General features: G+C 53.0%; 1 protein-coding gene across 1 annotated transcript; it reads right to left on the reverse strand.

The window, feature by feature from the left end:
* Positions 1–965: 965 nt before the first annotated feature.
* Positions 966–27979, reverse strand: LOC131207234 (mucin-5AC). Its single transcript, XM_058199844.1, has 9 exons — positions 27874–27979; positions 21120–21352; positions 10597–10836; positions 6411–6880; positions 2763–5507; positions 2011–2519; positions 1807–1937; positions 1575–1745; positions 966–1514 (listed from the first exon to the last, which is right to left on the reverse strand). The coding sequence occupies exons 1-9, from the start codon at positions 27977–27979 to the stop codon at positions 1221–1223; spliced, it is 4899 nt and encodes a 1632-aa protein (XP_058055827.1). The 3' UTR covers positions 966–1220.

Here is a 27979-nt window from a genome sequence, read left to right on the forward strand (position 1 = left end):
AAAGGCTCCGTTCGCTGTTCGAGGCCAAAACGCGCACCATTGGAGAGCCATCGTCAGACGTCGAGACGTTCCGTCACAGAATCACGCGACCCCAGACGGCGAGCACTGATGGAACCGACAATCGACAGCAGTTAATGTAGGTACACATCATCCCCATGCGCCGGTCATCTTAGCAAACATTGTCAATCAATTTTAGTTCTCCATCACTGGTCCAAAGTGCCGTCGACCCACCGCATCCGGAAGGACAGCGGTGCATGTTCCTCGAGGAGTTGAGCTACAAGCACGAACCATCCGAGCTCTTGCACAACACGACCGTGAAAAATCTTCCCGGCGGTTTGCAGATTAATATCACCTTGACGTACGACCGTAGTCGCAGTGTGTCGAAGAACAGCGATCGCTAGCGAGTGGAGGCGCTAGCTTCGAAGACAATCTTTTTTATATCATTCAGTCTTGCGGGTTGATAACATAAGGGGAATAATACAAAAATTGTTTGTGACTATAAATTGGTGTAATCCTGGAAAATAAATCATAAAATTGTATAGTTGCAATAGTTGTTTATAATTTTTCAACGGTCGGCCTAACAGCGCAAACGGTAATTTGAAAAGGTACATAATAGTCGAAATGCAGCTCCTACGTTGCAACGGTTGTTTCCCTTTTTAAAGGGGAATTTCGATCTCGCCTAAAAGTATGCAATTTCATCACAGATACTTGAGCATCGCACGCGCAATGCGTTCGACTTCTGAATATGGCGAATGAAATTAAGATGTGAAATGCAAAAAAATTCCATACTGAACACCTAGATTTTGCAACGAGTTTGCGCTAAGGAACTCACTTACCGATTCACTTACCAGAGTAGTAGGTAAGGGTCAAAACGGAATGAAATCATTTCGATGATCGGTCGGAGAAAATGGAAACAATAAATCATCTGGCGGGCCGGATTATAATTACACCTATAGTATGTTCTTTTTATTAAAAATAAATAATTTATATACATTAGCAGCTACGCTTACTATCTCTCGGTCTCTCTCTCGTACGACACCCTACCGTAACGGTACGCCCGGGTCCCGGGCCCGCTTCGAGCAGGGCTTGGGACGTGTTTGTGTGGCTGGAAAAAACAGCAACAAACGCAACGTGGACGTGTGGTGTGTGTGTGTGTGCTACCTAGTGGGTACTTTTTGGAAGCAGTAAACCTCTTCGACACCATGGCAGGACGAGCCATTTCAGAAGTTGGGATCGTAATCTCGATAGTAGCGTCGTGAGCTATTGCTGAAGTGGTGACTACTGGGTGGCGGCGGCGCATGGTGGTACGGTGGGTACATGGCCATCACCGGCGGAGGCGGCGGCTCGTGCATCATGAACGCCGCCGGATCGTGTAACCTATGGTGGCCGGTCGGTGGGTAGTGCGACCCCTTCAGTCCGTAGTCATCGTAGAAGAAGTTCTCCGGATGACGCTGCGATCGCCAGCTGTCGTAGATGTTCGATGCGCTGCTCCCGTGCATCGAGTTGGAGAATCGCTACAACGAAAGGAATGCAGTCAGTAGGGGGAACCGATCGCCGCCTGGTGTCAGACATACCTTTGGCTTTACGTCGTGCATACGATCGTCCCACGCATCGTCCAGGTTGTACAGATCCTCCGAGCCAAAGTTTTCGATCCCTCCCATGTGGTTCTTGTTCAGCTCGTTCAGCATGTCCGCCGTCAGTGGTGTTGGAGCCTTCTTTTTGGAGGCCTTCTGGCGGTTGATGAGCTACGAAGGGACGAGCGTTATTATTCATCATCCCGTTTGAGGGTCGCATTCAGAGCCTTACCACAGTGACACCGAACAGGATAACGAACAGAAGCGATGCCAGGCCAATCACTATCACAGCGATGGCCCACTGTGGCAGGAGCAGATTGTCCTCGATTGCTGGTCCCGCTGCGACGATCGGCTTCGGAATGACTGGGTGGAGAGGAAGAGTAGTGTCAGGTAAGGTTCTTCTACCTTTCTGGAGGGGTCGCATTCTCCGACTTACCGGTGAAATCGGTATACACCGGATCGACCTTAAACTTGCCCAACTGGAACACCTCCTTCACACGGGGCACCGGCGGTTGCAGATTTTCTCGCTGTGCCGTCTCGTTGTCCTCTGGTCGCTCGGAGTCCTCCGACTCCTCCAGGCTACTGCTGGCCGTCGTGGACGTTGTGGTGGGGGCCGTTGGCTCGCTGACCGGCACCAGGGCCTCGTGGAACAGCTTTCTTATTTCGAGCGTGTTAACGTCCCGCGTCAGATCCGTCAGCTCGACGAAGTAATCGACCAGCACGCTGCCCTTGTTGAAGCTGTCGATGCGCACCTTTTTGTACCACTTGCTCAGATTCTTCGCGTTGCTGTACACCTCGTTCAGCTCCGCTTCCACCTCGTGCGCCAAATTCTTCCACTCGGCCGTGTTGTGATCCAGCAGCTCCGGTACCCACTTGACACCGTCGACGATACGAATCGTGCCGGCCAGATCGCACTCCGAGTGGCACAGACCCGGTTCCGTGGGTCTACAGGAAGCGTTCAGGGAATAGCAAGAGAACGAACAAAAAAACGGAACCCCATCATAAATCAAGAACAAAAAGAAACATTAGAATCTAAATGGCCCGTTAGAGTGCCGGCGGCCGTGGCGACCTTGCCGTCACGCATCACGCAAGTGTCGGTAACTGCAACGCCACGCTCCCATAATCGACCCCACCGCGGTGCGCGTCAACGACCGGAACGAATGCGCCTCGAACGAATGAAAAACTTACCGTGGTGTCGTCGTTGTGGTTGTCGTGGTGGTCGTGGTGGTCATCGTTGTCGTACTGGTCGAAGAGGCCAGGAGCTTCTCGAGTAGCTCTTGCTGTTTCTGCTGTTCGAGCAACTTTTCGATCGAAATCGGTGTCGTCGAAGGCGTCGGCCAGCCAGTGAACTCTGTGGTGGCGCGCGTCGGCGGTCCCTTGCGGATTTCGATCTTCGGTACACCAGGACCTTCGGCGTGCAGTGGTTTGGCCGTGGTGGATCGTGCGGCCGTTCCTGGGAGTGCTTTCTTCGCTCCCGGACGGCTGGGGAACACCACCTTGAATCCGTTGCCACCGACTGGTGGCGTTGCTTGCGTGCTCGAGGAGTCGTCCTGATTGGACCCATTGAACCCAGGCGGAAGCAGTGCCGACACGTCCTTGAACTGTATCTTCTTCAGCAAACTGCTCGGATCGATTGGCTCCGCTTCGAGCTTCGGTTCTTCGGCCGATGCTTTGTAGCCCGGTGGAAGCAGCTTGCTCAGGTCGCTACTGAACGCGATCTTCGACCGCTCGGAGGTGCTGTCCACCGGTGTGCTTCCCTTGGGCACCTTGTAGCCCGGCGGCAGGAACTTGCTGATGTCGTCCTTTATCGTCACCGGAGCCGGTGTGGTCGGTTTCTTCGTAGTCTTGAACGACTTGTAGCCCGGTGGTAGGAACTTGCTCACGTCATCCTCGATCGACACGGGACCCTTGGGTCCGGAGCTGCTTTCGGGTTTCGTTTCCGCCGTTGGAACCTTGTAGCCTGGTGGCAGGAACGCACTGATGTCCACCTTCTGCGCCTTTTTCAACACGTCCAGCGCTGCGTTGGGCTTCTCGCTCACCTTCACCTTGCTGATCAGTTCCTTCAGGTTGTTCGTGTTCTTGATGTCCTCGTCGGTGCGATTCAGCTTGTAGTCCTTCGGCAGCAGCGAGCTCAGCTCCTGGATCGGCACGTTGCTCTTGTACGATCGGCTGATGTTCGCACTGCGGAATCGATTGCCCAACTCCGGGCGGGTTCCGGCTTCGTCCGCGAGCGTTTCCTTCGTTGCTGGTGCCGCTTGATCTACCGGCGCCTCCTGCTTCTTCAGTTTACCATTTTTGGCCCTATAGTCTGCCGGCAGCAGCGCCGCTATGTCCTCGATGGTTTCGAATTTAATTTTCTTCACGAGACTCTCGGTGGTCGCGACGGATTTCACCGTCGTCGTCAACCCCGGGCGAGGTTTCTTCGTAGTCGTTGCCCGAGCGTTGGGCTGGAACTTCCTTATCACCACCGAGGGCAGCACCGTGGAGCTGGCCAGCTTGGGGTCCTCCGTTGCGGGATCCTTCAGCACCGGGAACTTACCGGCAAACAGCCCGCTCGACAGTTCCGACTGCACGCGGTCCAGCTTGTCGATGATACTCTCGGTCGAGTGAGCAATCAATGACTTCTCGGTCGTCACCGAGTCGGTCTCATCCCCCACACCCGTCACCCCGATGACGGGCTGCTGAGGAGCTACGGTTGTTACGCGGTCCGCCTCCTCGCTCATGCTGGCCGTCGTAACGTCCAGATCACCGCTCTCGTTGCTGCCCTTCGAGTCCTGCTCCGGTTGCTTCTTCTCGTCCTGTTCGACCTGCGGGAAGGGCAGGAACCGGGCGCCGGAAACACTGCGGCTCGTGTGAACCACGACCCAGCTCTCGGTCGTCGCATTCGTTGCCCCTTCCGCTTCACTCGAGCTTGCGATGCGCTCCGTCGTCGAGGAAGGACTGCCCTCTGTTTGCGTCGTCGATTCCGAGCTCACACCCGGGGCCGCCGTCGATGTCGCTTCGGTCGGGGACTCCTTGGTAGCCTGCACCGTCGGTTCGGGCAAGGTCGGAGCACTTGCCACCAGCACGGGGTCCCTCAAATCTTCGTCCGAGAACTGCAACGTGTCGATGGGGTCTTGCGCGATTGGAGGTGGGGCCGGAACGCTCTTGATCGTCGGCTTAACCGTCGTCGACGGTGCTTCCTCATCCTCATACACGTACTCCTCGTCGTATACCTTCTCCTGCTGATCGGCGCCCAGTTCCGCCGTACCGTTGATCTCCCGCTGCAGGCTCTCCGGTTCCTCGTCCTCCTCCTCGAACGTTTCGTCCGAACCCGGTAGGTAGAAGTTGTCGGTCAAAATCATCGTGTGGTCCTCAACGCCCACCGAATCTCCCGGGGTTTGGCCGGCTTCAGCTTCGCGCACCGAATCGTAATACTCGTTCTCGCTAATATTGTTCAGCCGCCCGTCTGGATCCTCTGGCTCCGGTTTGTCCGCTTGGTTCACCGGACCTTCGGCGGCACCACTTCCACTGGTCGAGGATTCGCTGCCGGTCAGCGTCTGCTCGTACGGGGCACCCAAAGCGATAGAGTTGTTCTTTGCCACCGGCGTCGGCTGGAAGTCGTTGATTTCTTGTCCCTTTTCGCCGTCGAAACCGGTCGACTCCTTCGACTCCTCGTAGTCGTCGTAGTCGTAGATCACCTCGGCCGACTTGGCCGACCCATTGTGGGTGATGTTGATGCTCGGAATGATCGGTTTCGCTGCCTGGTGGATAAACCGCGACAGGATTGGCACTTTGGACGTCGGCGTCGTGGTCGTCGTGGTCGTGCTGGTCGTCGGAAGTTTCGGTTTCGCCGGGTTAACGAACGATCCACGGGGGGCCACCACGGCACTGTTTGGCGAGAGGACCCGCTTGGCATCGAACGCCTGCCGGAACGCGCTCGGGGCTGGTGTCCTGAAATTAGACCACAAACCGAATTATTGAATGCTTTAGCATAAGAAATAAAGCAGTCTTTTAAGCTAATGGCTCCATATGTTCGACACGAAGTCCTCGACGAAATGGTTGTTGTTCAATCAAAGAAGGCGATGGGGCGGACTGTCAAACTAAAATGTGTGTGCACACCGAAATGTCAAACCAGCGTCACCTTTGTTTGTTCTACGAAAATTCCTCATTTGTAAATTAAAATATGCTACTTAGGATCATTAAACTTACTGTAACGATAGAAACTGGGTAAGTTCATAATTTACAACATCAATATAGTAATTCAAAATATGCAACGAATGGGCTAACTTCACCTCAAGGCTCAAGGTAACTAGCTCCAGCATTCCTATGCGACCGAAATGCAGCGGCCGCGAACTTTTATCTACATTAACGATTAATTCTTCTCCTTTTAAACGGACAGCAAATGCAGAACATTAGCCGACTAGCACAGCGCGTTCATTCGCTCCAGTGGCCAGTATGCAAAACATAAAAAGCCGACAGCAGATTATGTTCCAGCCTTGTTCAATGCAATCTGAACGCTGCGATCGCCGCATCGCGGCAATGAGAATGCATCACCCTAGCTAACTGGCCATTTAATTATAGCTCGTTTAGGCCGGTGACCGGTAGGCGCCGAGCGCGCATCGCGGTTTGGGGCGTCAGACCCGATACCAAGCCGCTGATACGACCTTCCCGGATCAGCAGGGTTTACTTCTAATTTGCCTAACACACACCGCCGGACTTCGCGCGCTTATCAGGAAACCAAAAATGGGTAGTGGGGACCGCCTGGAATGTGAAACCCTTGTAAGGATCACGTATCGCAGGCGATGCTGATAGGCGGGTTCGCGAGCCGTTCGGAATGCACGCGCTTCAACTTACCGTCCACTGAACCGATTGCGCACGGCGGCACTGTCCGCGGCCGCCGTGGTTCGCTCGGTCGCCGCTTCCGTGGTCGTCGACGTCGGCGTGGTGGACGTCGATCGATAACGACTCGGGCGTAGCGTGGTCCTGCCGGAGCCTCCGAAACGATTGCCACCACCGTTACTGCTGGACGTTCCATTCTGAGGGCTCGCCGGCCGACCACTGCCGACCACCGGTGGCGCAGCACTATCGGTCGGCTTCGATCTAGAACTCGAGTAACTGTTGCGAGTGCCGCCGCCACCGCCGGCTCCGGCCGCGGTCAGCTGCGAGGGGCTGCGAGGTTGTGGCTGGCGCTGCTGCTGGCCGCGTGTCTGCTGCTCTTCGGCCGCGAACGGTCGCGCACGGCTCGAGATGTACGACAGCTGGCGATCACGTACCGATGCTGCTTCCGGTGCTGCTGGCGCCGGGGCTGCCACTGGCGGTGGACGCTACAAGTAGACCAGAGAGAGAGGGAGAGAGACGAGCGAAGCCACTAGTTAGCGCACACAATCGGTAACAGCTCTACCCTCTACTAGTGCCGAGAATTCCTTGGTTGGTTTTGTGGGAATATCCAGATCCAGGCAGCGAACGTGCCGTGCTTGTCCCGGAGACGCGCAACTTAGCGAGACACGGTCACCAGCGTGGTGTCAACACAACATTCCTGCTCCTTGAGCACCGCGCATGTGGAGCACCCGGTGGTGGAAAATCGTGATAATCGCATAACCGTAAAAAAGTACGGTAGAACCCATAAAAAACTGTCCTATTGTGGTGTGTGAACCGTTTCTTGCGGGACCATCGTTAAGCGCGGCTACCACACGCTCGCTGATGATCTATCGAATGTCAGGCTGGCCGTGATCGCCAAGGCAACGGCTATCTTTGGTGGTGGGGGCCACAAGAGCCCCGTGGTTCGTGGCATTCTCGCCCCAGTCACACTGCTCGCTCGGAATCCTAGGCCGAGCCCATAGCGGGTCGCAGGGTTTTTGGGATTGGTTCAGCATCAACCAGGGGGCATTGTCGGGCTCGGCCGAAGGTAACGCACCGAACAACGCAATCGAAACACCGATTCGGGGCAGCACTTAATAGGGCCGATACTTCGTGCGCTGTGTCCTTCGTGAATTCCTTCTACTTTTCGATTGTGCGTAACGCCGCTCAGCTGTTTGTTTTTCTTCTTGAATGACTGTTTCATGTGACCCAGCCCAACTTGGGCGTAGGATTTGGGTTGGAGCCTGCTGACCTAAGGCCACCAGTGCCGTTCCAAATAATTCACCTCCTTCTTTTTGCTCGAGCTGGCCGCCACAGTCCTGCGCTCTGTGGCGGGACTACTTTCATCCATCAAGTCTCTACGGCATAAGTGACATGCCTCACGCGCACGCGGTGATTGTGTACCGAAATGTGGACCACTTCTACTTGATACCGATTCGTGCGCGGCTCTTCAGAAGGAAAGCCGTCCGCACGCTACCGTCTGGACTTAATGCGTCGGCTTGGCGTGTCCCGACGGCTCGCGTTGCATAACCGAACGCAACCGCTTTCGTCGAAGGTGTTTTACCTTTCATTCCGACGATGCGGTCGTGAGCGTACGATTTGGCCAACAGTCGGGAGGGGGCCCATTGGTTCTCGCAACGCTCCGGTTCGGCCATCTAATTTACGGCCCAACGGCGACGGTTGGCAGTACATTCTAGCGGAAGTCGCCAGCTCTCGACCGAGCATTAAATTGATTGGCCATAATAATCGATTTATTGGTGCCCGAAGCCATCCAGTCGTCGGCCTGGGCTTGGGTCAAATTGGCCTACGGCACCCCGGATTGTTTGCTCAGACATGACAGCCGGCGGTGGGCCGACGCTTACGGTATGTAAATTGAAAAATCATTCTCGATTATTGCTGAAATGAAGTGAAGTCGCGGTCGGTGGTGGTTGCGCGCGACCCGTTGTCCCGTTGTTGTCGCACGGCCATAAACATCCACACGTTTACAGGACAGTGCCATAAAAACCCGATCGGGTCCCCCGAGGTGAGTCATGCAGCTCGGTGAAGAAAGAGCCCAGAACTCCGCAGAGACTGGCGCTTCTGGCGCTGTCCACGGGATCTGACATGGCGTGACACGCGCGTCGGACAGACGGGCAACACACAAATAGAAACACAGCCAACAGCCAACCCTTCGATACGTCGGTCCAGCCTTACAGCAATGGTGGTAATTTCGTGTCCCGGCACAACGCTAGGTCGGAGCGCCCTCGCGCGAATCGTCGTCCGCCCGCCATCGGGAACGGCGGAATGGTTTTTGTCCAAATGTCAAAATTATTAACGACCCCCGACGATCGACCGACGAAGTTCTTGCGATCGTTCACCGCGGCCCACTTCTAACGGCATGGCATAAAGTCAAGGAAGTAACGCCGTGACGTACCTCAACGGAATGGCCTACATCGACCTACACGCCAACCCACGGGGCCGAGGGCCGAAAATTTTAGCTCACCAACGAGACCTCAGTTGGTGTCTCTGACGCTGGCGTTGACGCAACCGGGTCGTGCTAAGGGTTCGATGTCGGAGCCGGGTACGGGGCGATGCCGATTAAGACCATACTCACGTAACCACGGCACGTCCCGAGTGCCAAGAATTCTCCAAGTGCCACTCTGATTTATATTCGACTTTCTTTCGACCCCAGCAGGGCTTTGACGACGACGGGGCCATCCCAGTGACGCTGGCACGACTCCGGTTCTCGTCGACGAAATCGAACCACTGATTCCGTTCCGATTTTCGTTCAAACATTTCAGATTCTGCTCGAAATCAATCGAACGAATAGAAAGGGTCCACTTTCAGCCGTTCCAGCGTTACCACCGCGATGGCGCACTGATTGGACACATTACAGACGGAAATCTTCCCTGCTACATACCGACGACGTGAGGTCTTCTTCTTCGGCGTGGATTTAGTTATGCAAAACAAGTGCCACAACCCCGCACGAAATGGCGAGGCCTTCGTGGGTGTTTCGCTGGTGTAGTTGTGTGTCCGCCGTTAAAAGCATAGGCGGTTCATAGGTTGTGCAACTGACCACAGCCCATTGGCAGCCCGTGGGAATTCTTGACATGGGAAAAAGAGAGCCTCAGAAAGCAGCGTCAAACCGTTAGCAGTAAGTTTATCAATTAAAAATTCTTAATGTAGCTCATGTAACGTAGCTATTGTCCATTCTAGTGCCCTCTCTTCGTCTCTGTGCAGACGTGAGCATAATTCCTGCTGTCGGTGCCTAGAATGCGAATTTGAAGAGTGTTCGGTCAGAACCGAAACTCGCCATTGTTTCGTTGCCGGTTGATCGCGCCTCCGCCACAACCTTCGCCACGGATGTTCTTTTGCGTTGCAGGCAAAAACATAGGCGGCGATTTCTAATTGAATGTGCAACCGTGTTAAACATGCCAGACGTAACCACCAGCCTTAACCGTGCTGCCCCTGAACCTATCGACGAATTCCATACAGGACAGCGTAGAGGAAGCCGAAAGAAAGCGGTACGGTTGCGCAACAATCGCAAGTATTTCGCTTTTTTGCTAAATTTTAAAGGCTCGAAACTTTACTCCCCGGCAAGGAAGTGTCGATGTAAGGCTGTAACCCAAATCGTACGCTTCACTAGACGCCACTAGTTGGGAGGGGTCCCAACTTGGCTTTGGAGGGATTGGCCCAATGTCCAGCGCAGCTGAAACCGGTGCAATCGCCTGGGCGCACTAGGCCGATCGAGGGTTCCTTCCTTTCCGCAGCTAACGAGCCAATGACTTGCGGTGCAGGCGCCGACGCGGACCCATTAGTAACCTCGTTTTGGCGTAACAACCGCCCCACGTACTTGTTACAAGCCTTTGGCCTTAATTGGTTACGAAGTAGTATCTATGCAAACGCTCTAATCCGATGCTCACCACGTGCTGTGAAATCGTTTGAAGAAAGTGCAGAATGCGCTCCGTGAAGGAGTTTCTCTAGAAAGGGTTCAAGTCAAAGTTAGTTTATGAAGCAAACGCGTGATCTGCATTACGGTGCATTGATTTCTATTTACAATCAAACCCTTTTGCGAAACCCCACACGATCAGTGTCTTCACCAGTGCATCCATTCCTATAAGTATCAGTGCATCCCATTTAAAGTCCCTTGAGTGTACCAAAGCCCCAATCAAACACACACAGAGATCCTGCTCCAGGTACTTACCGGTGGCGTTTCGGTGGTCGAGGGCTCCGCGAACCCGGCCGTTGGGCTGAAGGGACTTTTGCGCTGCGAGCTGACCGGCGGCCGATTCGCTCCGGCCGGGAAGTTCCGGCTGGGCGTGAGTCCATTAGAGAAGAAGTCGCTTCTCAGTGGACTGCGCGCGAACTGAAAGCCGGAGTTGGACGATGGCGTCGCGGAGAACGGTCGTGGTGATATTTCGAAAATATCCCCACTCCGAGGGGTCTGTACACCAGGGCGAAGGAAATTTGTTTGTGGGCAGTCGGGAAACGGCGAACGGGATAGGAGGTAAAGGACAACGGGATGAACGGCACACATAAAACGAACACAAAATACAGATAAATAGTAAAACACAAAACGCAAACACTAAAACAAAGAGCTACATTTTACAGGAAATACTAAATCAGGATTATTAATAGAGCAAACTAAAATACAAGCTAGGAAATTGTTATGACTATTTGACACATAATTACAGAAGTTCTAAAATGTGAATAATATTTTCATACTTTTTACAAGCTTGCAACGAAAAGAGATTTGGGACATTACGGAGACACATACGCACATTCGAAAGTAACCTTTTTTACAGAAGAAGCATCACAAGAATATATACAGTGTTTACTTCCAATCGCACCAAACTTCCAGTAAGCATAATTTTATACATAAAATATCAATCCTTAGTATTTCGCTAATTTTGCATTTTGTTAGCTATGTTCTTTGCAACGCGCCAAGGCATCAATTATCCTAGCCAAGATGGCCTGAATAAGTAAAACAGGACTTCATGCATCAGTCGTGGACACGCTCAAAATTAAGAGCCTAGTTGTAAATATGTTAAAACGAGCAGAGCCGTGTAAATGCCAGCCGTGCATTCGTATTCGTATCATTGAAAATGTATGTACTCAAAGTCTCTTCAAAAGAGATAGTTGTGTTGAATAGAAACACTCTAATTGTCAGTCACATTATGTTCCGATTGCACATACCTTGGGTAGAATCGTACCCGTTTTGCTATAATTTAGTTTCACTTAGCCAAGCAGGTCAATCGCAGGACTTAGTTTAGTTTCCCTAGATAACCCGTAACGGAACGACTGGACCGCCGGGTGAGCTCACCAGGGCCGTGGCCATCAAGAAACGGGCCGTCCGCTTATGGCGCATGGTGGCACAGTTCTTCGCGCCACTGTCGCTGCCAGCTGGGGCCGACAGTCGAACCGAAAAATGAGCTCCGAACAGTTGGACCTCCTGGACATGCGCGGAATATCAATCACTCTCCGATTTAATACGGTTGATCGAAAGCCAGGCAGCAAACCGACTTGACCTACATCGCCACATCGAGCGTACATAAAGTGTTGGAGTCCGCTCCAGGGGTCCGCACTCATCGACCGATGGCAATGATCCTGTCCTCTGCGCGCGGGCGGGCGTCTGTCCACGCGATTTTTAATGACTTTCTAGCCTTTCTAATTACGTTCCTCCGCGAGTGGCGTGCCTCGTAAAACAATGCAATCCGCACTAGTGGCCACTTAGCCGCCCCGAAACGCCGCACCCCTAAAATGCGCCATTCTGAGAACAGCGTACGGGGCGCTTCGCTTGCCGGTCGAACTTTGGCAGTGTGGCAAAAACAATGCCGCCATTATGTGCGGCGGGTTCGAGTGTGAATTGGTGGCAAAGATCACCGGCTAAAGATATGATTTCATGCATCCGTCGTCGTCGTCGTCCGCGGTTGCCAATCGATAGAACCATCACGCGCTCTCGGCTCGTTTCGCGGCAGATGGGAACCATCTGCTGGCTCGGTTGGGAATCTGCCAGTGTGCGTGCAGCGCGCCTCATTTGCAAGAAACCCGCTGACGATCATGATGATGAATGGCGCGGATTGTTATCGAAAATTGGTTGTGAAATTTGGCACCACCAGCCAAGATTTCAACCGACGGCGCATCTTCGGCACGCTAATTGGCGCACCCCTAGGGTCTAGTCGGCCAAGATACTCATCCTGGGCGTTGGCTCCGGAGTTGAGGGCTCGATAAACAGGCCCTTCCGCGGGCAATCTTAATGGGCCTAGCAGAAACACCGTCACCTATCTTAATTGATCAGCAGAACGTGCGAGTGTTTAACGATCGCGTACGCGTCGTTTGTCACCCCGATCTGCCCGCGTCGTTCGCATGCTTCCTGAAGCGCGAAAAACAAATCGCTGTCGAGCGCCACCGTCTCGTGGCTACAGCACGCAATTAATCCACCTTGTACGCGCGTAAAGTGAGATCCTTATTCACGTCCCGACGAGCCACCGCCGACCGATTAGAGGAGCGCTGGATGATGGGGTGTCCTAATTGAGTAAATAGAACCAAGCGATCGGAGTGGTACTAATCGACTGGATGCCAGGCGGTCCTAATTGGCTATCGACTGTGATCTGTGACACCGGCACCATCCCAGGAGGATCGTTTGGCAGCACTGCATCCGGTGCAATCGACACGCGGGCGATCGAGACATTAAATGGGAAAGGAATGGGCGCCGTGGGTCGTTCTTTCCTGGTTGATCGATCTCAATTCTTGCCACTCGCTTGGGGTGGGACGCCCGTACCATTGGACCGGATCGGTGGAGCCGTTGTCCTTGAAATGGCCGGCCGCATGCGTTCACGTACGTGCGGCTGGACTGGCAGTGAATGCTGTTTTACCTTCTACTGCTGCTGTTGCTGCTGGGCCCGCCGGGCATCGTGGGCCGGGCACCGACAGAAAGGCAGGCAAGTATGTAACCCCACCCAAAAGGTACAGAGCACGGCGCGAATTAAGCTGCTCCACCCGGTGCACAATTCGCGTGGCGCACTAATGGCGGACGTGGAACCACTTGCCGGCACCTAGTACATCCGCCCTGCGATCCCGGCTTTAATCGATCGATTGCGGAACGGCTCGCTGGTAACAAAGGCCTGTCTCGGTACCCGTGTGTGCTTTTGGGGCATGAAATATGCTCGGGCCTATGCTGCGGTCCTCAAGGACGCTCGCTCGTTGACGGCGATGAACGACCGGGCCAAGAAACCACAGGTCGGTCGGTTGCTTTTTCATGCTTATACTTCTTGCGCCTGGACCGACCGGATCGTAAAAAGTTCGGCCCACGTTTTGTCGCATAAATGCAGAAAAAGAAGGTATGATTACCACGTTCGGCCAGTAGCCGAGTGTCCACCGTCGCCGTGTGACCATTTTGTTAGTTATTTATGTGATGCGGTTAGTCGAGTTTTTTATGTCTAAGGGGTTCTTTTTTAAGTATGAAAAAGAGACTTTATTCAAGACCCTATTTATAACACGGACAGCAGTCCTTCGCTGGCTGGCCGAAAAAAGCACCCAAAAAGCTACTGCTCAAAAGCAGGTCAAGCGCATTCTCAACATTGACAGAGTGTTTTCTCATTGCGTTGATTACGGTTGGAATTAACGGTACCGAGAGCGATTCGACAGCTACCGTAATCGATACTTCGAAGCCGATACTTGGGTTCACTTGAGAATCGGCATTTTCTTATTCCATAAATAATCCGAAAAATGATTTATCCCTTCTTTTGCTACTTACAGAACTCGTTCGACGGTGTGGCTTGTCCTTTTTTCTGTGGCTCCCGCATTCCAACACCATCGCGACGAGAGCCTTCCGGGGAGTAGGAGCACACGCAAGTACACGCAAACCCTGCCTCATTAAATTGGTCCATGTCGAATTCCCAGCAGGAAGCAGCTCCTTCGTGCGTCAGCCAGACCAATTTAGTTGTGTCCGTTTCGCTGTGCCTCATTTCGAAGTAAGCTGGTGCCAATAGGCCGAATTCTAGCACACGATCGCCAAAGGACCCCCGGAAAAATAAGTCGCCATAAAACGGGTTCCCGCCGGCAACCGATTCTCTTACTCCGAAGGCGGCTTCTTGCCAATATTCTGCGCTTGACAACGCCACTATTTCATCTGACTCCCATTCGTCCCCCCCCCCCAAAGTTTCCTAGCGTTTGACACCGAAGTGACACCGGTCGAGAGAAGTGCTGGCTCTGACGCATACCGGTCGAGCGCGCCCTAGACGAATAGTGGGGCCCTGAGTGAACGGTTTCTGTTCAAATTTCATAATCTAGATCGCATTCCTGCATTAAGTGGCGGTTGAAAGGCTAGAATGGCGTCAGGGGTTGGTAGGAATCTTGTCGACGGAGCACCCAGCTGGGAGTGGCGGCGCCCATAACCCACCACAGTGAGACGTGGCCTGTGGCCGGCGTTGTGTCGCCTGTCGGAAATGGCACGACCGACCTCTCGCGCACCAGATAGGTAGTAAATTAATCGAGCAACCCGGCCGCAATCGACGCAAATCTAAGGGGTCACGATTGTTGCCGGTGGCGGTGGGGCGCGATCATATTCTTTCACCGAACTGTGTTGGGCTCCGATTTGTTCTGGTGGTGGCCGGCCTTTTATGCAAATCATGCGGCCCGCTGAAACTGATCCCGGGTGTCGGCCCGAACAACCGAACATAAATCGGATGGGTGTAATTTTAGCGATCGTGCCAAGCGACTTAAGTATGTTCACGGCTCGTGCCCCGGTATCAATGGCGGGTAATGGTGGTTTTGTGCGGGGTTGTTCGGATATCTGATGCAACAGCAGACACTTGATCGGGGAAGTGAAATGGAACCAATCCGCCAATGTCCGTAACTAGGGCTGTCACTGGCCAATCCCTGAACGCTATCTTAAAGCGTTTGATGACTGTACGAAACTTGAGGCACAAGTTTAAGGCAGTATCTACCTTTAGTTGTGTTCAGTTCACACAATTTTACGATAAATGGTAATAAATTTATCGATAAATGGTACGTATGGTAAATTTGTATATCAACGTTGGTTCCGATGCAACTAACAAGAAGTGCTTTGCCCATACACCTGGCTACACACAATTAATATTTTATCTTATTAGCATGGCTTTTGTGCGTCTTACTTTCAAGATTTATTTCCATAAAATGATATCAAAAGGAGTAATCAAGGAAGTTCTATCTTATGTATTTCCATTAACTCAAAGCCATCCAATGCTGCCAGTTTGCAATGTACTGCCTATGCCTCGAGAAAATGAGGACGGAGTGCGATATTTTAATTGGCAATTTGCAATCCATTGGCCAACCATTCTTTCTAATCGTTCTACACAAACTCGAATCGGACGATGTGTTCCCCACCGTAGGTTTACGTTCCAACTTGTCCCGAACCGTGTTTGCGGCACGTCCAGAAGGGACTTTCTAAATAGCGCCGAAAACACGCGTTAACATGTGTCGAAAACGCCACAGCCGGCATAATGATGCCGTTCGCAAGTTGCCAGCCTCCGCATCAATCACCTTCATTCGGGGTGGGTGTGCATTTTCACCGTAGCCCCATATCGTACGGTGGCGTAAAAGTGCAGTAATTATAGAACAGGGAAAAAAGTCGATGGTCCGCGGCCCTTCGATGCGGACCGAATCCCGGGTGCTCACCCGCGACATGGCCATTAGAAATTGGAGATTGCCAGACACATCAATCAAGGGCGACAGAGCGCGCGCTAGAGAGAGAGAGAGAGAGGGAGTTCGAACAGCGTAAAAAAGCATTCCAAAGCATACGAAAACGCACACAGCTCGGCACACGCGGTGCCGACTCCAGCCGAGTCTTGGTACCGATCACCGGTCGCGACGCGATCGAGAGTCGGCAGCATCGGACGACGACGACGACGATGGCGAAGAAAGTTCATTGAATCGCAGCACGGAACGTGATGCTTTCTTCGCTCGCGAGCCTTCGGAGTTGGCCCATTGGCTCGCATTGCCGGCGGCTTAATTTTGTTCGCGCACCGATTTTCCACCCAGCGCCTTGTGATTGGCAACACCGCCGGGCAACGGCAAGGAATCCATCGGCTCACCAGCGGGAGTTGGACCGGTTCCGTGGCGGAAAAGTTTGTCGATCGGAGCATAAATTGAGATAATGACAGCATAAGGTGGGGGAACGGGGGCGAGCGCATGAAGGTTTTCCTTCGAAACGAAACGCTTTTCCGCCAGCCGGTGGAACAAACAGACAAACAAACACGATGCCAACAAGTGGTGCAGAAAGCATAGAAAACGCGCAGAAAAAACAAAGATTCACTTCTCCTCTCGCCGGACCGATCCGGTCCGATAGATAGATTGTCCGCCGGTGACGCGGAGCTGCACTTTACCGCGGGAGTAAAAGCTCCCGATGCTGCTGCTGCTGCAGCTGCTTTCCGCTTTCTTATGTGGCGGATGTTTGCGTAGCCCCAACAACGCCGGTGCAAGTGCCGGTGGATGGCTTAGCGAAACACCCACCATTGGCTCCGGCTTCAGCTCTGGGGCTGATCGCTAGAAATTTCCATTTCGAAAGGCGACGGACGCTCGAGCGGGCCGAACCAAGCAGAGTTGGATTTCCGGAGCAATTCCACATACACGTGTGAGCCCAATCCTATCGGCCACTTGGGAAAGCGAGAGATTCCATTTAAGCGAAACTCGGACTGGATCGAAACATGTTGCGCTCTTCTAGGCAACATTCTTTTGAATCGTTTAGCAAGAACGATTGGATAAAATTATTAAAGCATAAGACATCACTTTTTCAGACGATCTACCGATACCATTCTAAAGCTACTAAATAAATCGACTGTGGCAAATTGGGCTTGATTGTGGACCATGTGGATCATTCTATAGTGACACTTTTCCGTATAACAAACGGAAATCTCTTCTCGACTTAGTCTTTAATTTCTCGATCAAAGTAGGCGCAACGCTGCCGAGTTTCATTACTGCAGCTCGAAACTTTCAGTTCAAATGTTTGGATTTTCGTACTAATATTTTACACATTTTAGTCGCTTTTGATATTTTTTACTATTGCTACTCTGTTTCGCTATTATTTACATATAACATTAATCGTTCTATTGCCACGATGTGTAAGCATTTAAATTAAAAACACTGCACTTGATTAATTTGATTTGATTGGTTTTACTTTTCAGCTTTGAGCTTACTGGTGAGCCTGCTGTTGTAATTCATTCTCAGGAATGTCAAAAACTTATTTTCTTTTGGAATTGTTTCATTAATAATTCTACATAATATTTTCTTTTTGAATACAATCTAAATCCAAATTTAATCCAGAATAAGGCTTTGAATTGTAACAATCCAAAACTAATCGAAAACTAAAGCCTGTAACGTTTACTAAATTTCTGATAATAACATTCAGCATGCATAAAGCCATAGAGTTTGCCAAACACAACATCTTTCAAACTAACATCACCCTACTCCCCGAATGCAGCTCTAGCGCTACAGAAAAAGTAGCGATTGTTCTTTTCAAGTAAACCAATCAGCCAAAGAAGTAACCGATCGAGTGAAACCGACTGGCAACTGTCTAGCGGCCACCGCCATCGGCACGCTGTCTAATTACCAGCCCTAAGTCGGTGTTGGAACAAAAAAACAAACCTTCGTTTTATGATGCATTCTGAGGTGTTGCGCAAACTCCGGTGGGAGCGGCTCATCGACAATCTGCGCATAACTCTTCTTCGCGCCCGAACAACAATGTGCTGAACAATGATCCACCACGCGATGCGCAGGCAGCTTCCAGAATCGCAAATCTTCGGCTTCGGCGGTTCCACAGAGGGCGCTAGTTACGCTAATATCTTCGATGTGACTCACGGATAACGGCATCCGCCGTCCAGTTCCAGCCTCCCAGCCGGTAATGTGACTTCCTCGCACCAACACGATCGCCGGCCTAACGCTCGATCGACGTAGAGGGAAGCTTAATTTCCTCACAACCGGCAATCATTGGAATCTCAATAAGACTCACCGCCGTGACGTGGCGGAACCAACGGTACGTCGGTTCGGATCCGCCAAGCTGGACGGCCCACGGGTTCAGTTGAAGGTTTCACTTTCGTTCTGCCCGTCCAGCCCATTTCATAACGCACATGAGGCATTAACCGGCAGTAGCTGCGATCCCCACTGGGGCTGGGGATCGTTAGCGTCAGATAATTAGAGTCGGTAAGGTTGCTCGAAAGCCGCGGCGCCACCCAACCTTTGACCGACGACAACGACTTTTAAAGACCTCGCTCTCAAATGGCAAACGGACTCGCCCGTTCACATCTGTGCCGTTCACTCGTTGACAAGATGGCGACACGATTTACGACTTCGCCACCAGGAAGTGGCCCGACAGGGGTCCGAAACCGAAAAATCCACTCCCGGAAATGAGGAATATTATTATTGCGAAGCGGTCAGCAGCGGTCGCCGATGGCAGTTATAAAACCACAGCCGCCACCGCCCCGACGAGTAGGGTTTTTGGGGTTTGAGATGAGAGGGCTGAGCAAATCCGTTTCCTTCTCTGTGCACGCCGGTCTCCAGCGTTCAGGAGCCACAGCTGAAGTGACACCGAAAAGGCTAACCGCAACATTAAACGAGCAGCCTCGCCTCGCGGAGAGGACCGCGGTCCTCCGCGGCGCGACCTCGAAGGTCATGGCGTTGCGTCGTCCGCAAACCCTCGGACTCACCACAAGCCCCAGCGCAACCCTTTGTTGGGCGTTCATTTCATTTCTTTTTTACACACCCAAAAGGCTGCCCAGACCGAGGGGTACGCCGAGATCATCGCCACCAGTAATGATGGAGGCTCGAGAGAATAGACGAAGCGACCCTAAGACCGCCATTCAGCGGGCCGGCATCATCATTACCATCGGCAAGCTCCTTCACCCGTGAAGTTTGTTCACTTTGCAGCCCAGCCAAAGTTCAATGACCACTCTCGCGGTGGCGGCGGCGGCGGCTGCGGCGGTTATCGACAAAGGACCGCGGACCGCGTCTTCAATTTTTCGTGCGCACCCAAGTCGAGGATGCAGCGCGCTGCGCGATTGCAGTGCCGCCATCGCAGAAACGAATAGAGAAACCCCCCATAAAAGGCAGGGTCGGCCGCCTGGAGAAATCGCGGCGTGCAGGTGCGAGATCGCTGAGTGGTTCGAATAGTTGGCCCCTGGCAAGGTGCATTGGGACCACAGATCCCGGGGGAAACATTGATCTAAAGTATTGAATGGTGATTCAGTCATTCCCAGCTCGGGAACTCTACAACTCCGTTATCATTGCATTAAGGAGGAGGCGGGACTTCCTTCCGTGTGAGTCAGGGAACTCAAAGACAATTAAAAAACTCATAAATTCCGAAAAGCAATTAGCAGAGACGTGTGACGTGCTAGGAATTCTAACCAAACGACTACAAACTTTCGTGCCAACCCAACCGGACTGACGGACCGGTGGTGTTAAAAGCGCACTCTCAGCGCCGGCTAAGCAGCCCTTCGATCATCATCATCACGATCACCGTCGTCGTCGTCGTCTTCGAACGGTATCTTCATCAGCGTACGTTAGAAGCGACCAAGAGCAACAACAACCAGTGCCATCGATGATCATGATGAAGTGCCTTTCCACCCATTCGTCATCGAGCGATGATGGACGTCGTGTGGCCAACGGACAACAGCGGACTGATGAACTCTCCTGCACGACGTGTGCAGCGCAAAAAAAAACAAAGCCACCCAATGTCTTCGGCTCAACGCTTCGGGCGAACCGCGGAACTCCGCGGATTTGACGGATAAGTCACGGCACGGGTCCGGTGGTCTCATCATCTTGACATGCGGGCAACGTGGCCGGCACCCGCTGTGGGCCGCTCGCTGGTCGATGACCGACCTTTCTGTTTGCAAACATCTTTGCTGTTTGCTTGTTTTTATTGGTTCGCCTTTTTGTTGCCACAGATTAACCTCCAATTCGAGGCTAATGCCACGGCTATGATTGGGCGTTTGGTGGTCCAAATGAAGCCACTTTTGCATGGGCTACATGCTACCATTTATTGATTGCCAAAGTTTGCCAACATCGATCGCAAGTGATCCTCCGATGATCAAGTGAACCCAGCAAGGTAACCAATATCTCAACAGATTTTTTGATCGCCGATGCTGATTTTCGATTGATCGTTAACACTGTTAGCAACGTTTTGGGTTCAAGGACACCGGTTTTCCAATTCACCGGCACCCGCACTCTGCGGGCGTGAAGGTTTACAAGGCGCCTCAAACGGTCCGTAAAGTGTTTTGATAAAGCCGGTGACTACATCACATCAACCCCCACCCGGCTAAGGTTCGGCTCTCGGACGCCTGATGCAACCAAGTAAATGGGCCGTGTTCGTAAGGTTCGTGTTGCATTCGCAAGAAATGTATGACAAGGTCGCCATCTTTTACTCACGACGACTCCTGGTGCCGTACCTGGTTACTTTCGTGTGTACGCGTGCATCGTAACTTAACTAATAACGGTGGCAACCTGAAGGGGGGTAGATTACAATTTCCAACAATGCAAGCTAATAATAAGAAAGCGAACGCTACAACTACGGTATACTACAATGTGACTACTAAGCAAACAAGAACTCCTCGAAAGCGAACAACACTCTACCCGAGAAGTTCGGGTGCATTCGGATCGGGTCGATAAGCTGCCAAACGGGTTGCCAAAAATACTGGCGACCTTGGCGAAATACCAGGTCGGAAATCGAAGGACTACAGGGTGAGTGGCGGCACTTACCGTGTATGTAAACTGGTAGTAGGACGGCGTAATGCCGCGCGAGCCGGTCGGAGGCCCGTCGTTGGAGCTGGAACCCCGGTCCACGTTGTTGCTGTTCACGAACAGAGTCTGCTCCTGGTACGAGTCCGGCGGGGGCTGCTGTCGCTGCAGTGCCGACGGAAAGAACCCATTCCGCGGGTTTTCGAACGATGGCACGAATCGGCCCTGAGACTGGGCAAAGTAGAAGTTGTTGTCTGGAAAGACGGAGAAAGGAACCAGTGATAACACCGTAATCGATAGAAACCAAATTGCGAGATTTTCGATACAATCGGCAGCCCATAAACGGCTTCTTTTTCACTAGCCATGCTTTAATGCGCCATAATTTGTTGTTATTCGAAAACTAAATGACCCAACACGGAAAGGAAGAAAAAGAAAATGCCGACCGACTGCACTCTTTTGAAACTCCTCATTTTCCCATTCAGCTCACTTTCATCGTCTATTCATGGCCGCGGTCCCATTGAAATGGCCATCCCAACCACAGGCGCAGCATAAATTAGGCCCGCCACCCAGAGGCCAGCCGAAAAAAATGATAATTCCCCGACGGACGTCCAACATCTATCGGTTTTGCGGTTTAAATGCCGTGACTTTTTGGGGTTAGTTTCTTGCGCCCTTTTTTGCGGCGTTCACGCATCCATCCAACGGGTGAACGCGATACTCGTGAAGTGTTGACCAATTTTTAGAGACAATAATGTAAGATGGCCCAACCGGGCGATGCATCGCGCTGTGATCCAGAGACTGGAATCGCTCCCTGGTACCTTTTCACTCTTTTCTAATGTACCCCCGGGTCGGTGAAAACCCCCTTTATAAGCCCCCCGTTAAATGGTGGATCGAAAATTGTTGCCGTCGACATCGAGAGGAACATAAAAATGGACGCCCTGCACATACACTCGGCACACCGCACCGCACCGCACCAGCCTCCATTTTGGCCGCGGCTATAAACTCCGTCGCCGGTCGGCCCACCTTCTTTCACGTGCAGCGCCCGCGCTAACGAGAAAACCACTTTCCGGGCAGACCGGGGCCAGATAGTGTGCGGCGAGTGCCTTTTTCTGTCATTCAACCCGGGCATGCTGCGGGTCGCTTGCGCCACACCAGACGGGCGACGACGGAGTGGCGTTCCCATGTACCTGGCCCGATGCAGATTGCGGGTGGTTGCGATTTGGGTAGCTGGGGGTCCGTGGGGCCACACGCTCTGCTCCGGTGCAGCAGGTTGCACCACAGTCTCGTGGTGGCACCGAATAAAACAGACCCAATCCGAGCGACAAATGGGGTCGGGCGTGCGGGGGTCACTCGGCAATCGCTGTGGCAGTTGAAACCATGCCCGAATGCAATTTTTCAAGACTCCGTCGTCACCAAAGATATACGACACCATTATGGTGCCAGTTCGCCGTCCTTCCCAGACGCCGAGCCTTTGCACCTGGCGGCGGAGGTTCTGGGGCGCCCCTCCCGGCACTGAGGAATTTCAGAATGCGAATACGCGTCGCTACATAAATATTCTGCTTCCGCAATGTGGGGGAACCATCCGGGACCGGCCACCGGGTCGGGACTGACGGGGGCAATATTAATGATCCATTCATGCTTCGCGGACTATTTCGAGCACTCTTTTCAGGCAGTTCGACACATGCATCGGGTCCACTAGTCGGTGGGCGCAACCCGACCAAAAGTGACGGCCAGCCAACCCAGGGGGTCATCAGTTATTCTAATCGTGCGTCGACATTCTTGGAAAATACGGGGCACACGGACATCGCCGGACATCCCCCACTCGCATGTCACGTTCGAGATCTTATAACGTTCGCGGGAGTTCATTCACACCTTCGACTTTTGGGACCAAATCCGTCTGTACCCCCGTCCGTCTGTACCCCCTTTTTTTTAGCTCAACGGTTCGTGAATCAACAACACAACCCCACATGTGCCGGGAGTTTGAACATGGTGGGCGCATACTGACCGGAGAACGGCCCGACAAGGCACACCTGAGAAGAGGTCGCAAATTTCCAATGACTCATCGCGTGTGGTACGTTCTTGAGTACCAGGACTTGAGTACCGCGCCGAACTGGATCTGGTTTGTCGTCGCCAGAAACCCCGGTGAACGGTGGAATAAAACCATCATAAATAAGGTGCGGCATCGCTTCTGGGCGATCGTTTACACGACGATTAAGGTCACATCCAGCACGCACTCTCGGTTCTGGAGGGTTCCCACTGCGTGTGCGTAGGAAGAGACCCGACCATTCTGACCCAACATCCCGGATATAGCCGCGGACGACAGCTCACAGAACGGTTCAGATTTCAGATGAGCTGGCGGTGTGGCGCAGGGTCTTGACCTTAATCGTGGACGAAAAAATAACATTCCAGCCTTCGGCAGCAGCAGCAGGCCTGCCAATTGAGGCCAAGTGAGATCGAGGTCCAAGCAGCAACGCTAACAAGGCATAAATTACAAACTTTATCTCAAGCGGTTTCAAGAACTCTCTCTCAGCGGTCACCGCGGCTGGATGCGCCGTTCTACGGATGGCGGATGGAGTGACGTACAGAGACCCGCTGCCCGGCTAAGTGCCTTCGCTGCGCGAGACCTCGCTAGAAGTTCTCTTAATGCAGTTCCCCAAAAGCACGGCTCGTGTCCCGGATGTGCGTGCGCTACCAGCAAACCCACCGATCTCTCGGCCGATCGCCGACAATTAACGCGATCAAGGTAGTCCTCGGTGACCTTTATCCCCGTCCGCAGCTCCGTCAGCGACTCGAGATCCGGCCGGTCGCCGGAATGTGTTCCGAACTGTCGAGGTACGAATTAATTTTCCATTTTCGAATCGGCCGCACATCGGAGTGAACTATTGTTTCAACGCATTACCCTTTGGCACCTCACCGCATCACACGGCACGGAATCGTTAACCTTGTGCGCTTTGGGAAGCCGGGCTAGCCGGACAAACGGGCCTAATCAACCGATCACCGGGGCGCACTCGGTCGAAGGCAGCATTGTCTGTAGCGTTGGAAACCCCGAAAAGCGGATGCGATGGCTAAAGAAAGGGTGCCAAACGCTTCCGGCTGCATTGAGACGCGGTGGAATTGGTTAAGAAAATTGGAGAAAATTACGGTGGAACTTTGGGTAGCCTCGGTGCGACCTCCAGTGGGTCCATTTGTGCGGAACGGCATCGGAAGCCGACCGTGTGAGTGATCATGTAATCGGAACCACGGTGGAGGTCTTTTCGATTTTCAACTGCTACGTTCCGTGGGCTGCTTGAGTGAAGCCGAAACACCTTGGCACAGAGGACACTTGGAACGCATCAGGAGAGCGGACATTCCGCCGAGAGTGCTCTGGTGGTCCAATCCAATTTGGTTAAGGGTCTCCCGCCGCTACGCTAGAAGCTCGTTAATGGAACAGTTCTATCGATTGGGCAAGGTTAAGCATTGGCTCGGGGGGGGTTAGCGAAGGTGATGGGCTGCGTGGAACAATTTGTTCCGCTTAATGGAGGTGTACAACTGGCACCATTGGCACCAGCGTGATAGCGATATCTCAACCAGCACCGACCAGCAACCAATTAATCTCGATCGAAAGTCCGCGTAGCGCATTAAGATGTGTTTATTTTTCGCTTCGCGTCGTTGAGTTCTTGAGCGAAGAGCAACCCTACGCCATGGTTTGCAAATGCTTCTTGTCCCCGTTCGAGCAGATAGCGGACGCCGAGAACGAGTGTCGTAAATTAACCGCTTACAAGCCCCGGCAATGGTTGGCTTCTAATCCGCGGTCGTTAAAATATCGCTCCACCAATCGGTAAACGCTTTTGTCCGGCCATTACCATAACCGACTGCACGTGCGCCATGTTGCGCTCCCTACGCAGTGTAGGTGGGCCAGAGCATCACGCAGGATTCGCAGGGCACAACACACACCCCCGTCGACGACGACGACGACGACAACGGAGCTCATCGGTCGACTCGCGGCAGATGATACTGCGCACGCAGAGGATCGTACTTGTACCGAGTTTATCATAAATAATGCCAATAATAATAAATACCACAACCCCCGGGCGGCAACATTGAATTCGATGCATTCGCCAGCTCCGGAGTCAGCAACGCCATTGGAGCTCGGTTGCCGCCAGGAGTGGGGAACAACGACCGATATCCTTGTGCCGCTCCCGGGCGACTCGTCGTAAATCGCCAGCAGGGAATAGCGACATCGAAATTCCGCTCTCGCTCGCTCCAATCCACGATGCGGACCCCTCGGGGCTGGAGTAGCACATGCAACCGTGAATGTGGCCGGAATGCGCCCGCCGAGAACGACGTCCGATCGGCGAAACGTCATTTGTCATCGCACGACCTGTCACTTTCCTTTCGGCTCGCCACGTTGCGCCGAGCCTAATTGCGCCGCGCTGCTCGATCGAGAGCTTTATTTTATGGAGATTTCATTATTAGAAAATGGGCGCCCCACCGTGGCCGGGAGGCGCAACTTTCTTCTTCTCCCTTGCACGCCGGTTTCGTGGCTCGTGCCATTTTCGTTTCATTTTCCCCGATTTTTCCACACTTTCGATGCGTCTTTCAAGCCGGACTCTTCTTACGTTCGTTCATTAACCTTCATTGTTTTTTTTTGGTCGCTTTTCGGTTTGTTATTGTTGGCCGGTTGGCCACAGCGGCACTTTTCCGATGATCAACGGCCGATAGCGTGCGATGTACCGGAAATGGCCACCAAGCGAAAAAGAGACAGAGAGAGAGAGAGAGCGAAAGAGAAAGAGACTAAGCAAACCAAGTGCAATCGTTTCGATTGATCTTTTCGTTTGGCGTAATGTAATAATTTATGGTTTGCTTTTGCGCTCGCTCTCACTCTCGGGGGGCCATTTTCGGGTATCCGGCTGGCTCTCCGGAGGTTACGACACAGCCGCGGTGTCATCCTTTTGGGTTTGGTTCGATTGGCCACTACTTTCTAAATTTGTTGCCACCCGGCGCAGGCTACTCGATTCGATGCCCGCGAAAAGTGTATCAACCTTGGTCTTGGTGCGCCCATCGAAGATCGCGGCCTACTGTCAAATCCAAGGTGTCATGGCGGCAACCAAATCAGAGCACAAAATTTGGTGGGAGCTTCGTGTCGCGGGTTTTTAGAAGCTTGGCCGAGCGTGTCGAATGTGTGCCACTCCGAGCGTCTTCGGCGTCCCCCTCTGCGGACATCTGCCGGTGGTCACAGTGTCAGGTTAATTAATGCCCGCCTCGATTGTGCAACGGTTGGCCGCTCGGGGGCCACCCTTCGCACGCCTGGGAATGGGCACAACTTTTAGCAACAATCGCGTCGCCGTCGACCGGCACCATCATCGCACGCCCCACAGCGACAGGTGTGCATGTCAACAAGCGAGCCACCGTCGGAGTGTCCCCCGCGGGATCTAAGCACCTTCGGCCCACTCCTCTACGCCTGCGCCGTTTTCGGGAACTTGCGTAACCTCCGCAGGCGTGGCGACAGAAAATCGCTTGCCCTGCGGGGTCCGGTGAGAAGTGGCCACGAAAATATGTGCGAAAAGTACCCGACCCGCCCAGAGGAAAGACGACTTCACGGTGGCGGCGCTGGTGGCCCCCCGTTTGCTACTCGAGTCCCTGCTAAAGTTTCCCTTTTTTCTGCTTGTTTCAGAAGCGTAACGCACCGGAGAACGGTCCCCGAACTGGAACTGGCGCGAAATGGTGAATACGCATGCACACGAACAGCTGGGTCGGAAAATTAGCAATTTTCACGCCCTCCCCCCAGATTAGACGGAATCGAGTTTGGTGTTCGCACCACGCACCACCGATGCATACCGGCGCGCTGCTCCCGTTCGTGGCCCACCAAAAGCCGTCCTGCCGTCGACCCATTGTGCATTGTCAATCGTTGAGCTTGGCCAGCGCGGCGGCCGTTACATACGCGGTCCCACCGTCCCGTTAAATTGTCGTAAAACCGCTCAACTTAACATCCGATTCGGGCCGGCACTGGCTGGTTGGTCACAAAATGGCGGTTGAAACGGTGTGAAAACGGAACAAAAGCGAACGCGTCACGGAACGGGCGCCACAACGTCGGCACGGTGCGATTGGAACAGGCAACCTTGTTGCAACGAGCCCGCCGCTGCACCGACGGCGCATACTGCACTGGTCCACTAGTGCACTGGAGCACCCGCGACAAGGTCCGCGTAATTGGAAGGTTCTGGCACCAACCAATGATTGGCTGATGGTTAAACTTTGGGTAAAATCGAGGCCAAATGGTAAACATAGCCCACTGATGGTCACCTCCGTGGCAGACATATTTTTTGAATCCGATCGCTGACCAGGCACCAGCATCGTTAATATTGTTTCAAGTTTAAACAAATTTTCCCAACGTCCATCGAACCAGTGGTACCACAGCAAATTGAATTCTCTAATTAAAACCACGCTTCGCGGGTTGGAGGTTCTGGCGCTGGCTGTGCCAACGGATCCGGTGGCTGCATCGTTGCATGTCAATGGCATCAATTAATCAAACATAGCGCGCGAGAGCCACCCAGAACTTAGTCACATTACCTTCACCTACATCGGTAGTGGCGCACCGAGTGTCGCTAAACCGGATGTGGCCAGGCTCGACCCGGCAGGAGCTTCAATTTCGCCGCGTTCCGATGACAAATCCATTTGCGCATCAATTGGTGGAGGCGACGGTTGAATCACCCGTTCAGATGCTTGGGGGCCCATCTCAAGAAGGGATCTATCGAATTCCACATAAAGCACTTCAGCCAGCAGTCGGTGGAGCGCCAATTACTCATCGGAACGCCCGGCACTCCTGCGGCCGGGTGCAGTTCATCAACGTCATCCACCAGCCGTGCAATTATTCTGCCATTGCCGACCCGTTCTCGATGTTTGTCCAT

Source organism: Anopheles bellator, chromosome 2 (assembly GCF_943735745.2).
Source record: "Anopheles bellator chromosome 2, idAnoBellAS_SP24_06.2, whole genome shotgun sequence".
NCBI lineage: Eukaryota > Metazoa > Arthropoda > Insecta > Diptera > Culicidae > Anopheles > Anopheles bellator.